This window comes from Urocampus carinirostris, chromosome 4, assembly GCF_059441175.1.
Source record: "Urocampus carinirostris isolate Australia breed hairy pipefish chromosome 4, RoL_Ucar_1.0, whole genome shotgun sequence".
Lineage (NCBI taxonomy): Eukaryota > Metazoa > Chordata > Actinopteri > Syngnathiformes > Syngnathidae > Urocampus > Urocampus carinirostris.
Window position 1 is genome coordinate 44,036,042 of NC_142352.1, and position 14,920 is coordinate 44,050,961.

The 14,920-nt window shown below is 38.6% G+C and overlaps 1 protein-coding gene across 1 annotated transcript in view; it reads right to left on the minus strand.

Moving 5' to 3' along the window:
* LOC148367660 (CUB and sushi domain-containing protein 1-like) overlaps positions 1–14,920 on the minus strand; it is a 654,387-nt gene that overhangs the window by 34,786 nt on the left and 604,681 nt on the right. Inside the window, exons 59-60 of the mRNA XM_088334675.1 lie at positions 11,678–11,854; positions 7,986–8,171 (exon numbers count right to left, since the gene is read on the minus strand). Coding sequence (XP_088190801.1) covers positions 7,986–8,171; positions 11,678–11,854 — 363 coding nt within the window. The remainder of the gene's footprint in view (positions 1–7,985; positions 8,172–11,677; positions 11,855–14,920) is intronic.

Sequence of the window (14,920 nt, forward strand, 5' to 3'; positions counted from 1 at the left end):
AGTTAAGGTCTATTCGGTGGCACTGTGGAACGGTGTGTCTTTTTGTCCGGGCCACAGAACAGTGGACGCAGCTCTACACACTGTCCAGGATCTTCGACGGTGTATGGGAGTTTTCTCATCCTGTCTACATGTGTTTTGTGGACTTGGAGAAGGCATTCGACGGTTTTCCTCGGGGAACCCTGTGGGGGGAGCCCAAGGAGTATGGGGTAGAGCACAGTCTAATCCAAGATGTGCGACCATTGTATGACCAATGCCACAGTTTGGTCCATCTTGCCAGCAGTAAGTTGGATTCATTTCTAATGGGAGTTGGAAGGCTGCCCTTTGTCACTAATTCTATTAATCACTTTTATGGAAATAATTTCTAAGAGCAGCATTGGTGGTGAGGGGATTCGGTTTGAGGGCTTCAGCATTGATTTTTGTAGATGATGTCGAACTGTTGGCTTCCTTGAGCCATGATCTTCAACTCTCACTGGAGCAGTTTGCAGTCGAGTGTGAAGTGGTCGGGATGAAGACCAGCGCCTCCAAGTCCAAAACCATGGTGGCATGCTCTTTCCGGGTCAGGAAGTAGAATCTGACCCCAGTGGATGAAATCAAGTATTTCAGGGTCAGATAAAATGGGAGAATGACAGACGGATCGGTGTAGCGTCTGCTGTCATACAGACCCTGTTGTGGTTAAAAAGGAGCTGAGCTAAAAGGCAAGGTTCTTAATTTACCAATCGATATAAATTCGATCCCTCATCTATGGTCATGAAGTAGGTCATGACCAAAACAACAAGATCCCTGATACAAACTACCGAAACAAGTTTACTCTACAGGGTGGCTGGGCTCTCCGGTCATGAGGGCGGGACTAAATGTAAAGTCGCTGCTCCTCCGCATTGAAAGGAATCAACCAAGGTGGCTCGGGCAACTGATAAGCATGCCACATGGAGGCCTCCCTCAGGATGTGTTCTGGCATGTCTCACAAGCAGGAGGCCCCAGGGACGAACCAGACCACGCTGGAGAGACTATGTCTCTAGGCTGGCCTACGAACGCCTTGGGATCAAGTGGCTGGGGATAGGGAGGTCTTGGTTTCCCTACTGAGGGTGCTGCCCCCGTGACCCGACCCCAGATAGGCGGAATATAATAGATGGATGGATGGATGTAATTCAATATGTTCTGGCGTGTGTGGAGATCACACACATCACCCTGTGTATGTAAGCCAAGGAAGTAGATCCACCGGATATCGAGTTTAGGGCATAAACACTAGTTCCAACGAAAACTCTAACCCTAATTCCAACCAAACCCTAACCCAAGTTCCAACCAAAACCCTAGCCTTAGCTTTTACCAAAAGCCTTAATCCAACTGGAACCCAGACCCCTTAACCATAAGTTTGTACTGGCCTAACTGGATATTTATTTTTTCATTCTGTTTAATTTATTTTTTCATTTAATTCAGTTAACATTGAACCCCTAAAAGCCTAATCATACCTCAAACCAAACTCTGACCCTAGCTCCAACCAAGCTTTTTACCCTCGCTTTAACAAAAAACGTGCTTCCACCCAAAAATCTAACACTATAACCCTATGTTTGAACTGGCATGACTAACATCAAATCCCTAACTTTGTGTCAGAACGTTAAGGGGTTAAGGTACTGTGTATCTTTAAAACTCTTTCTGTGTGCTCTCATTATTTATAAATATCCTATGTTTGTTACAATGCGGCCACATGTTGCCTGAAGTCAGGTGCGGCCTATGTATGTACAAAAGGATTTTTCCTTTAAAAATGTACTGGCATCTTAACAGTTGAGCTACCGGTAAAAACAATTCAAACACCTAATTTAGCGCTGAGACCCTATCCCCTTAACCCTAGCTCCAAACCCCTAACCCTAGCTCCAACCAAAACACAATTTCCAACGTAACCTCAGAACCTAAAGTTTTTACTGGCATGATAGGGGATCAAACCCATAAACCTGTGTGTCCAGGTCAAGGAGCTTACCAATTGAGCTAAAGGTTCAATTACCTACTGTAGTTAAAGGCTTAAACCCTAGCTCCAACCAAAACCGTAAGCCAACTAAAACCCTAAACCAGAGGTGGGCAAACTAGGCCTGTGGGCCACATGCAGTCCCACAGGTTTTTTAAGCCGGCCAGCCAAACGAAAATGGTAAAAATATGAGTATATAATAGTAAGTAAAGTGCAACTAATTAAAGTTTTATGGGGCGGCATTAGCTCAGGAGGTAGAGCGCTTGTCTAGGGATCAAGATCATTGACTTGAAAAGCACTGTATAAATGCAGATAATTTAATTTCATTTCAAAAATTTAGATTTTTTTGGGGGTGCCAGCTTTGTACCCATTGTCCATTTGGGTACCTACTACAAAAAACATTACTACAAAAATAGGGCAAACTTACTACAAAACTCATTATTACAATGAATGCTTAATATATTAGTTTGCTTTCATTATGAAAAAAAAAAACACCGCAGAACATACTACAAAAATACTACTACAGTCATACTATAATGTGAAATACTAATACAGAAATATTACAAAAATTCAGAAATACTACAAAAATACTACAGAAATACTACTAGAGACATACCACAAAAATACATCTGCAGTAATACGACAACATACTACAAAAATACTATGAAAATACTGTTATGTAAATGTTAAGGAAATAATACAAAAATTTCGCATGAATCCCACAAAATAATGCAAAAAAAAATAAAATACCACTACAGAAATAGTACAGAAGTACTGCAGAAATAGTACAAAAGTACTGCAGAACTATAACAAATTTACTACAGTAAGACTTCTACCGAAATACGACAAAAATACAGCTACAGTAATATACAAACCACTGCAAAAATACAATTTAAATACTACAGAAGTATGGCAAAAAATCCTGCAGAAATAATACAAAAACTATGCAATCACAGTAATATTACAACAGAAATACTACTACAAAAACACTAAACAGAAATATTATAAGACGCAAATACCACTAAAAAACACTATAATTACAAAAAATACTACAACAGAAATACCACAGAAATAATACAAAAATACTCATTTGGAAATACTACAGAAAATAATTACAGTAACACTACAAAACTAAATATCTAATGAAGTGATTAAATTAGGGACTAATATGTCATTTTGCTTTAATTGTGATTGCTTGAAAATCAATTTGATGTGACTAATCCTCTTAAAACAAATCTTAAAATAAATACAACATGTAGACGTCTGTAGGTATAGTTATTCATACGTGTGAAAAATCAGATAGGTGTCCAGGACCGGCCCCTTGCCCAAATATTTTAGCCCAATTCAGTCAGCGACTCTAAAATGCTGTCGAACCCTACCCCAATTCCAACCTAACCCTAGCTTACCTGCAAGATTGCACATACATGGCTGGAGATCAAACCGATAACTGTGTGTGGAATGTAAGTCATATCTGTTGAGCTATCGGTAATAAAAATTCATATACCTAGTTAAGGGCTGAAACCCTGGCCCCTTAGCCATAACCCCAACCAAAATCCCAACTCACACAAAAACCACAACTATACAGTAGCTCCAACACCTAGTTTATAGCTAAAATACTATAAAGTACACATGTGGAAACCATTGCTGCCTTGAACTAACAAGTTCTGTACTAACAAGCCAGAATATTCTATTCTATTTGTCTTTATCTGTTTTATTTGAATAAAAACACAACTGCTCACTCCAGCGCTTCCTTTACCTGTCGCATGCCCGGATGTTAAACAAACACGAGGAAGGCGGGGAAAGCTATACTCTTTCAACAAGTAGAGTAACACTAGCTCTTTTATTTTTAATATTTCTAATAAACTAGACAATTGAACAACTGTAGGTCAAAATTGGATAACGATGCCCCTTCTCTTTTTGGGTTTCTCCACATCGCTCTGAGGACCCACTTTAATTCCCTCAAAACTCTCAATGGTTTAAGAGGCATCTTTGGAAGCTGCTGTTGTTTGGGATCCCTTTGTTAAGCCAGAAATGGGAAATCCTGTGCAGTCACAAACTAAAATCCTCTAGATCTAGGCCAATTACACACACACCTGCACTCTTCAGTTGTCTTCCTTTTCAGATACTTCTCATAGCTAGAGCTATTGTTTCAGATGACATTTAATACCTCATGCATGTTCTATTGCAGTTTTGTTTTTTCTTTTGTTGCTGTCTGATATTATTTAGAGCACGGATGAGTAAATATTCGATCCCTGGGCACATTTCACAACAATACAGCAAATATGCAAAAATAATTAGAAGCTTACAGATCCCAATAAGCCAAGTGGGTTGAATGGTATTATTTTCTTTAAATAAAATATTAAGTTACTCAACTTGGGAGGCTAAGCTGATTTATTTCTATGTTTCTAAAGAATTACGACTATATTTTAGCAAAGCAAAAGGATTACTGACATTTTGCTTTTTCATCAGGTTATTTCTTACACGTTTTCTTTAGAAAAGAGAGATATCGCAACCACAGGGACACATTTGTTAACTCATCTCATCTCATCTCATTAGCTGTACCGCTTATCCTTATTAGGGTCACGGGGGGGCTGGAGCCCATCCCAGCCATCTCCGGGCAGTGGGCCTGAACTGGTTGCCAGCCAATCGCAACATTTGTTAACTGTACTGATTAATTTTCGAATAATTTTATAATGACAATATTTTGAGGATTTTGCATGTCTGGTCTGTTTTTCCAACCCAATGTCATCAGGTGATCACATTGTTAAATTAGCCTGGAAAAAAAAAAAACCTTCAAAAACGTAGTTGTCTTATGGTTGCACGATAACATTTTCAATGATTGTGTTGGGATTAGCTCAAGAGGTAGAGCGCTCATCTTGGGATCAAGGTGTCGCAGTTTCGATTCCCGGCTCTACCGTGTTATATGTCGAAGTGTCCTTAGGAAAGACACTGAATCCCTAACGCCCCCAATAAGCCTGGCATGGCTGACTCCCCATTGGTGTGTGAGTATGTGTGTGAATGGGTAAGTGTGAAGCACATTGTAAAGTGCTTTGGGAGGTCTTCATTGACTTAAAAAGTGCTATATAAGTGCAGACCACTTTTTTTTTTTTTTTTTTTAAATGGTGGTATTGCAAACTAGGGATTATCATTTTAAACTAGACAGCCTCTGAAAGCGGTTTCATTACGTTTTAAATAATAACTGTGATATTTGGTTTAACTGCCACAGAGGTATTGTATAACTCATGGTATAATTTGCTTAAAACAACCTCCACAGAAAACATTTTAAAACTGCAAAGTTGGGATTTTTGTATAAAGCATCTCTGTCCATAAAACATGTATTTTTCTCAAGAACACCACAAACAAATTCAGTCGTTTTGTATCCAACAAAGAAGATTGAACCCATCTTTTCATTTCTTTCTTATCATTTCCTTTCACCTATCTGTATATTTGACCAAAGAGTTCTTTAAATCATTGTTTTTCCACCAAGGTGCCACAAAACCATATCTATTGTGCGGCAAAAACATCTTCCAAAGTAAGAAATACCTAAAATTATCTCAAATAACTAAAACCATTCATTTGCCAAACAGATGTTGCTCATTATCTTTTGCATGTTGTAAGATACAGTCTGAGTACACCCCTCACATTTATCCAAAGATTTTATATAGTGTTTAGTAGGACAATACTGAAGAAACATTGCTTTGACACAATGATAGGCAGTCTGTTTAAAGCTTTTACAGCAGTGTAAATTTATTTTTACCCTCAAAAAACTCAAATCTAGCCATCAATAACTAGACCCCTTTGCAACCATAGTGACTACACCCTAAAGTGAAAGTTCCTGAAGTGTATGGTTTGAGTGCTTTCAGAATGAACCCCCACCTCTTCAATCTCTGCTGTAATGCTGACAGCACTCCTTTGCCAATCTTTTTTAGATAGCATTTGGATGTCAAGCTGTGCACGTTCACTTCAGCTTCTTTGGACGTCCAACACGAGCCCCGTTTGTAAGTGCATCCCGATTTTTTAAAACGCTGCAGGATCTTGGCCACTATCCTGCAGCTCAGTTTCAGGGTGTTGCCGATTATCTTGAAGCTTTGGGAAGCCGTATGTAATGTCACAATTCATTTTTTAAGGTTTACAGAGAGTTTCTTGCCATTGTGTGCCATCTTGTTATTTTTAGTGACCAGTATGGCAGAGTGTAATACAAATTTGACACATCTGCTCAGTATTCATACCTGATACATGGTATTTTGGAGGGAAAATGACAAGCAGTGCTTTGTTTTGACATATAGGGGTGTCGTGTGTTTGGGTTGTACTCAGTTTTGTTGACATGGGTTTAGTTATTGGTGGCTATATTTTGAGTTTCCTTTATTAAGGAACACATGCATTTACTTTGCTATATAAGCTATACATAAACTTATTTTTATTGTGTTAAAGTGATGTTTTTTCAGTGATGTTTTATCAAACAACATAATTAAATATCTGCAGAAATGTGAGGGGTTTACTCACTTTAATGTTATAGTATAATTAGCTTTTTTTGTGTGTGAAATTTGTAGGATTCAGATGTTTTAAAACAAAGCTCAAACTGGAAAATAAAATGAGTAATTTCAATTATTTATGGTATTTTACTATACAAAAAAAGGCATAGTGCAGTATTTTTATCTTTTTTATTTTACATCTTATACAATTTACTGGTAAAAATGAATTGAATCATCTAAAATTTATGAATAATGTACATTTTTTTTTAAATTTTATTACACTCAAAAATTAGGATTTTTCTTCAACATTGTCTACCACTTTAGATGTAGTCTATGAAAAATGTGTGCCATGGCCAAAAAAAAGCTTAAGAAACTGCTTTGGACACACTTAATCAAATTCAGTGTTTGTTCCCCTTTTTCATGGCCAAATTCAAGCACTTTTTAAGGACCTTCAAAGAATCATTAAATCATGTTCTTTTTTTTGCAAAGCTACAAATATTTCTGCTATTGAAATATGGATTTGTGTATCATGTGTGCATTTATCAAGAGGTATGACTTTAAGATCTTGAGTAAGTCGCGAATATTTGTCTATATCCCCATATAGGTGTTGGGTAAAAACATTTAAATAGAATTTACTTTTATTGTCATTCTTTGTAACCATGCACACAGAACGAAATGTCGATACACCTGACCCGTACAGTTAAACTGTAGCGAGGCGATGCAGCCACAGCCAAACAGGGCGCAGCCATTTTAGTCATTAGGTGACCAAACCCCCCAATTCCAACCCTTAACGCTGAGCGCCAAGCAGGGAGGCAATGAGTACCAATGTTGTTAGGTATGACTCAGCCGAGGCTTGAACCAGCGACCTCCCAGTCTCAGAGCGGGCGCCCTACCATCTAGGCTACCGAGCTGGTACATATACTTATAGTTGTAGGATGTTTTTCCCTTCACAATTTACGATTGGACAATGCTACCGTATTTATTTGCCATGGCCCATAATAAATGTCAATAATTGATCCATAGTCCTTGCACTAATACACATTTCATAGTGCCCTGTACAGACTTATACCAGCTGCAGTTAATCACGAGGGAAGATGAAATGCACTTCACCCAAAATTCAAACAATTTTAAATCTTTGAATACACAACATTGAAATTCAAGCATTTTGAGGATTTCAAGCAAATCCGGGCTAGTGTTTGGGGACTTGTGGGCATAAAACCGGGCTAGTGTTTGGGGATTTGTGCCCGCCACTAGTGGCTGAAATCCGGGCTAGTGTTTGGGGACTTGTGGGCGTAAAACCGGGCTGGTGTTTGGGGACTTGTGCCCGCCACTATTATTCTTAAATCGGATTGATGTATCAAGATGGATATTCTCAAAAGCAAGATCTACAAAAGCAAATACTAATAGCAGAATTGCATGAACATTGAAAAATTGCACTTGTGTTTACTCTCCAGCACCCCCACCCCCTTAATTGTGAGAGAAATGAGGAGTGCGAGTATTTCACATCACTCCAAGTCCCCCCCCTTGTGTAAACGCTTGCTGCTGAGCTGGTTCACCTTGACACACGGGCTGCGTTCCACTCCAGGTGCCATTGTGGAGGCACGTCCTCTCAGCAGAGCCAATCAGGTTGTATCCTGCCTCGCAACTAAAACGAAGCAGGCTCTTGCTTTTAAACTCCTCTCCTCCTAAACGGGCACCGTGGGGAGGAACCCCAGTGTCCCCGCACATCCCTGGATTCAGACCTAAAGTGAGAGAGACACTTAAAGTTAATGTCTGGAACGCTAACAGGCTAGAAAGGTGGCCGCTCGCGTACATTTGGTAAGAAAAAATATTGCCAGAAATACTGCATTTGATGTAACAAATGTGATGTTACATGTGCCAAATATCCAGTTCGGGGGTGAGCAACCCTTGGGTCAGGAGCCGCATGCGGCTGTTAAGTGCTGCCGAGTGGCTCCCCGGCGTTTTTTAAAAATCAAAAAAGATCAAGGATGGACATATTTTTTTCCACTTGAATGTTGTTTCTGTAGGAGGATAAGCACTCTTAACATTGTCAAATGCAGTAAAAATGCTTAGAATAGATATTACATTTCAGCTAGGGGTGTAACTATGTAACTGTGAAACTAGAGGGAAAATCAGCTCGTACGAGGGACGAATGGTAGATAAAAAAAACTAAATGTTTTTTTCCTCACAGTCCTTTTGCCATTTTTTTTTTAAACCAAAGTAAATAGTAGTTTAAAAAGTTTGCTCACTCCTGTCCTAGTGTCTCCTTAGACTGGGTAGAAAAAGGGGGTCTAAACCCCAGTGTCTTCCTGAATGTTTTCAGTGACTGTACACTGTCATCCCTTTCTGAGTGAATAAGGATTATTCCGTGTACTTTGTAGCACCTGTTTTCAGTTGCATTACACAACACAGCAAACTGTAGAGGTTAAATATTACACACTGTCCATTTCAATGATCAATTCAAATGTTTGCAACTGTATGTAACAGCTCTCAGAACATAATCTAGTTCACGGGATGAAGGATATCCACTTTATTATGTGTTTTAGCAATACTTCATAACAATAGCCTATGATTGTAAACTTTTGCATTATGAAAACATTAATATACTGTACAATGATTTCCTCAATTAAAAAGCAAATGCAGGTCATGACTATTCAATAGTATATTTACAAAAAATTATAACAACTTGGACTGTAATAACCAGCGATTCTAATTAGGATAAGCTGTGCAGAAAATGGATGGTTGGACTTTAACATTTTCTTCTACATTATCCTGAACTATTTTCAATAACTTCACATTAATGATCGTGTATAACAGATATGTGTTTCCTGAGTGAAAAAAAAATCAGTATTTACACAAAATGGTACACACTTATTATAAACTGTTGTTTTACAAAACAATAGCTTCTCGCATAGTTTCTTTCGAAATAGCAATAATCTATCGATATTTAAGACAATAACATCACACAAGTGATGGATATTGCTGGAGATAGAGATCTAGTGGTAGTCTAGCATGCTTAGCATACTGAAAGCAAATGCATAATAGTGCATTTGAATTGGTTAAAAAATAAGACTGGAGGAAAATGCATTTGTTTTATGATGTCATTTTGTTACCAATCCATACAGAATATACAGTGGCATTTACATACCAGGCGGTACCTGTGCAAACTAGCATAACTTTGCATTAAGGCTATAGTAAATTGTTCTCGCAGTTAAAGCGCTGAACGTATCACAACTTTAGAAGCTTAAATTCCACTGGTAGGGATTTGTGACTTTAAGAGCTCCCATCGAGACGTCGTGCATGTCAATGAGTTCCCCAAGCTGCAGGATGAATTCTCGCCCGCTGAGCCTTGTGGTCCGAGGCAAGTCGAGCAAGCTTATTGCATTCTGGCTGTTGTGACTTTTGACGCTGTCCTCAGAAAAGATTGGTCATAGTGGGAAAAGGTGAATGTTTTAGCCACATTTTTTGAAAACATGAGTAGCAAATAAGGGACAATTTGTCTTTTTCTCCTTGAGCACTTGGTCAGGATAAAGTATTGTTTATCGATGGATAGTGCAGTTTTTGCATCAGGTTTTTGAAAAAATAGAAGAATGAAATACAGAGACCCCTTGCTATTTCATGCTTTGGTCATCACGGTTTCACTGCTTGGCGGATTTTAAATTGAATTGTCTTCATTGTCATTGATGTCAAAGTATCCGGCATTGTCTTCTGTCTGAGCAGACAGCACTCAATCAGCAAATGCTATCACGGGGGCAGGTTAGGGAGGGCTATGTGTGTTGGGTGAGCATGATTGTGTGCGTGGCTGTGATTTGCTGGTGTAGCCTAAGCAAATGGCGCCAGCTAGATTTTAGCGGCTTGTTACATTGAAATGAATTCAATCAGACTCTAAGGAAAATCAGAAGAGCGCAAAAGAAATGCAGATGACCTGCGAGTGCTCCGTGGATTATTTAGGCCAAAACTCTCCAACGCCACCCCTGCCGAGCCTGTATCTCACCAACGCCAGAACCATTACCCTTAAATAGATGATCTGGAGTTACAACTCCTAGGAAACCGCTACTCATGTGATTCTTGTATATTAATCATCACGGAAACCTGGCTTAACCGGCAATCCCGAAAGCTAGCTTGCAGCTAGCCGGCCGCTCTCTAAATTGCTTTCTAACACTGAAAGGAGAAGCACTCTTAATTGCATTGTACTCTTCTATAAGGGAAATAAAGACCATTCATTTAACTGAAATTCTGTGTTCTGTGATTATATTTTAAGATGTATAGTTGTTATTTTGTTACATTCTCATACTCTCAGTCTGTAAGAACGGCATCTCGAGGTAAGTCCGAACCTTAGGGGCTTTTATGAATGTGCAATGCTACTTCGCAGTTTTACTAATCATGAGGATTACTGATAATTACTGTATGTCTTTTTTGTAGTAACGGTTTACTATTATTTAGATGCATGATAGGAACAAAAAAGAAGGAAGACCCTGAGAGAATTTGACATTTTGTGAAAACAGCATGAATCTGGAAAAAGTCGAAGGGCATTTGATGACCTTTCTTGGAATGACATGGACAAGTCCGCCTGAGAAATATTAAAGATCCTCAATGAAGAAGGCCTCGGACAAGTAGTGCCAGCTTTTATTATTCATAAGTGTCATGAGTCGGAATAAAAGAGATTAAAGCAATGGCATTGGCCATTATGCAGTAACCTGAATACTATAAGATGTAAAAATATTAGGCCATAGGCATTCACATTTAAAAAGATGCCAGTATTATAACTAGTTAACTTATAATGTTAAATCCTACTGCATCATCCAAAACATAAATTATTGTAAAATACTCAGCTTTTTGGTTGAGTTCTAATACCTTTCCCAACCAATTTGATTCCATCTACCCCATTATGCTTCTTAGTGTCTGTCATTGTTTGAGTTATTTTTAGATATTGAGTTTTGTGAATTCCGTGTACTGGGAAAGCCACTCTGGACTTTCTAAATTTTCATTAATCTGTTTTAAAGATACAGTTTGTTTCAGTGTGCTCATTAGATCCAAAATGCATCATATTTCCCTTTTGACGTTGATTTCTGTTGAGATGCTGTTGGGAGATGCTGTGACCCACAAGGCTTGTGCATTTAGAAACAAGCTGCTTTGTTTACTCAGCTTGTATGTGGAGCAATATTTGTAACCAAATGCATTTTCCTAACTCCTGTGCACATTTCATACACATAGGAGGGTAAACTTTATGAGAGCTGAGCAACTTTACCGGTGCAGTAGGGTGGTGCACCACTCCAAGTGCCATCCTCTTGACACCACCGTGTAGCATTGCCCACTAGCGTTCCTCCTGGCAGGCAAGAGTACTGCAGAACAGTGCCGTAAGTCCAGCTGTGCATTGTAGGAATGATAACGTTTGGAGGCACACCGGGGTCACCACAAGAAATGGCTAAAAGAGAGAAATTATAAATGTTTATGTTCTGTACACAACCAAACATGTCAAAATCGATTCACACCGCTGGTGCCACAATTCTGAACTGCAATTACTGAGGCAAAAATCAATCGTACTGTGGAAGCGAATTAGTAGATACTTTGGCGGGTTATTTAATTACGAAATATTACATTTCAAAACAAATACCATTGTTATTTATCCTTTGATATCCGGGAAATCTTTACATAACGTCAATGGGATGGACATAACAGACAAAGCCTTTGATTTTCCTCTCCGATTTTTGAAAAATTGACATTTTACAGAGGTCAGGCAGCACGGCTCTGCAGATGGCGCGGATATGAAATTGCCCTGGCTTTTCTATTTCTGCCATACAATTGGTCCACCGACACCAAGCCAAAGTTGGATTACTCTGTCCTTTCCTTGCCCTCAGTCACCTGCTTCTTTCCTCCCAATTTTTTGATAAGACCCTGTTCAAGGAATCTAATGCCCTCTGCCCCACATCTACCTTGCCCTCTTTGTCCCATTTCTCATTTCTACTTCTATGGCGTCATGTTCTTATTGTATTGTTGGTGCGTGCACAATAAGGCATGTTCTCTTGGTTACACTTGACTCTCATCTCTCTGCCTTATCAGCTACAGTACATACCGACTCAGCTTGAAAAGTTTTTCAACTTGAAGGAAAATGTATTTTTATTTTTTAAGCAATTGGTAATGAAGTCAAACTAAATAAAAAAACATTTAGGCTCTATTCTTTAAAGTAAAATGAGAATATGTCTATATTAAGTATTAAATTATTACCAAGTGATGAAAAGTATTGAAAACGACAATATTATTTGTTGGTTGGTTTTTATTCAATTTCCTTTTTCTTCATGTTGCAACAAAAATCATATAACATAATGAACAAGTCACCTGAAAATAAAAAAGGGATGACAGGTTGAAACGAAAAGTCTATAAGAGAAACGTCCCTTAAATAACTTTGGACGCTTCTTCAATCAACCAAATAAACAAATTATCATATTGTACATCTTTATAACAATCATTTGTTAATATATTAAAAAAAAACACTATTGAATCACAATATAGTGAAAGGAAGTCCGTCTATTTTTAGAGAACCGGCTTTTTCGGCTCAACTCGTTAAAGAGAGCCGGCTCTCATTTGGCTCACTCTCTTTGATGCATTATATTACGAATTATGATGTTGTATAAAAGGAGTTAAGAAAAAAAGGAAGTATAAAAGGAGAAAATGAAAAAAAAAAACTGGTTTGTGGTTATCCATTTTTATCAGTATATTAACAACAATAATTTTATGCAGAAAATGAAATAATAATTTGAATTAGAGAATGTATTATTCTACTTTATTATATTTGCATGTATTTTTTTTCTTCTACAGTGAGCGTCCAAGCGACTTCATATTTGAACTTTTTTTATAATAAACCTCATTTGTGTCGAGCAACTCAGTATCTCACAACAAAAAGTTATTTAAAAATATATGATATAACGAAACACGTGTACAATACAACATATTAAACTACATAAACAAACACATTTGAAAAAAAAATATGGGCATGGAGCCCTGGAGCTTGACAGGTATGTTAACCCAGAGCCTCATTTATATAAGACATTGCACAAAACATGACAGTAGGTCAACTAGGCTACAATTAGGTGATTTCCCCCACCTCTTGCTAGCTAAATATAAAAAGAGATGCCTTACAATACGGGAAGTTGAACAATAGCATTTTTATGGTTTTGCTAGACTCTAGGTGTCAAACTCATTTTAACTCGGGGGCCACACGATAGAACAAACATTCTGTCGGGGGCCGGACTAGTAGATTAGAGAGAAAGAAAAAGAGAGATGAAGAAATAAGAGAAAGGGAGAGGGAAAAGAAGGTAGAGGGCAGGACAAAGAAAGAGAGGGAGAGAGCATGAGAAACAAAAGAGATAAAAAGAGAAGTCGTGAGAGAGGGGGAAAGAAAGGGGGAGGAAAAAAGAAATCCAAAGAGAAATAGAAAGACAGATGGAGAGAAAAGAGAAAAGAAAGCGCTAATGGTAGGAAGAGAGAAAGAAAAAAGGAAAAAATGAAGTTAGCGCAAAAGAAGTCAAAAAGACACAGCAAGAAGAACAGACAAAGAGCAACAAAGGAACAGAAAAAGAGAGACACAGAGAGTGAAAGAGACGGAGAGTGGGAGAAAAGGTGTGGGAGAAAAGGTGAGAGAGAAAGAGAGAATGAGAGAGATAAATAAATACAAGTACAGTGTCTTTGTGAGAGGCACCTGGCTTTGGCAAATAGAGTTGACATATTTCAACCTGCAGCTTGTTTTTCTCTTGTGCTTCTCTGAGTGTTGTCTCGCGAGCCGGATTCAATCCCTTAGCGGGCCTGATCTGGCCCGCGGGCCGCCTGTTTGACACCTGTGTGCTAGAGGATGTGGCTCACGGGAGACTTCGAAGGGAACTGATTTGAATTTTTATCACTGGTGTTCCACGAGCCTTTTATAGGCATAAAAGGGCGGTTTACTTGTGTGCGCCAGCTTAAGAGTTGATAGTGATTTCTAAAGAGAAACAGGTGTGGGACGGACGTGCACACTATTTTATAAATCAGGAAGTTTTTGTTTGCACGTACTTTTTGTATTTCCTCCGTACTCCACCTTTAGTAAGCTTTTCCTATATGAGTTTTATAAAGGAAGCCCCTGGGGTATGAACAATTAGGATTGGCATGGTCTCTAAGTTGTATGTTTTAAGGTAGCATTTATGAAATGTCTCTCTTTGGTTGAACCATCAGGGTGAAGTATGCTGAGAGCACGGCAGCAGTCAGGAAAAAACATACATAGAGTAATCAACACAGCCCAGAAGATCATTGGCTGCTCTCTGCCCAGTGTGGATGACAATGTCGGCATTTTACAGTTTCTGATAAATTGTTTTTTAAAATGATGTCATGATTACCAATTGGAATCAACTGCTCATCTGATTGGCTCCCTGTCCCTATTTAAATCCAGTCCTGTCACTCTCCTGTTGTCCGTCCGTCTGCTAACCTATGTTGATACAAGGCAAGCCTTTTTGACCCTGAATCC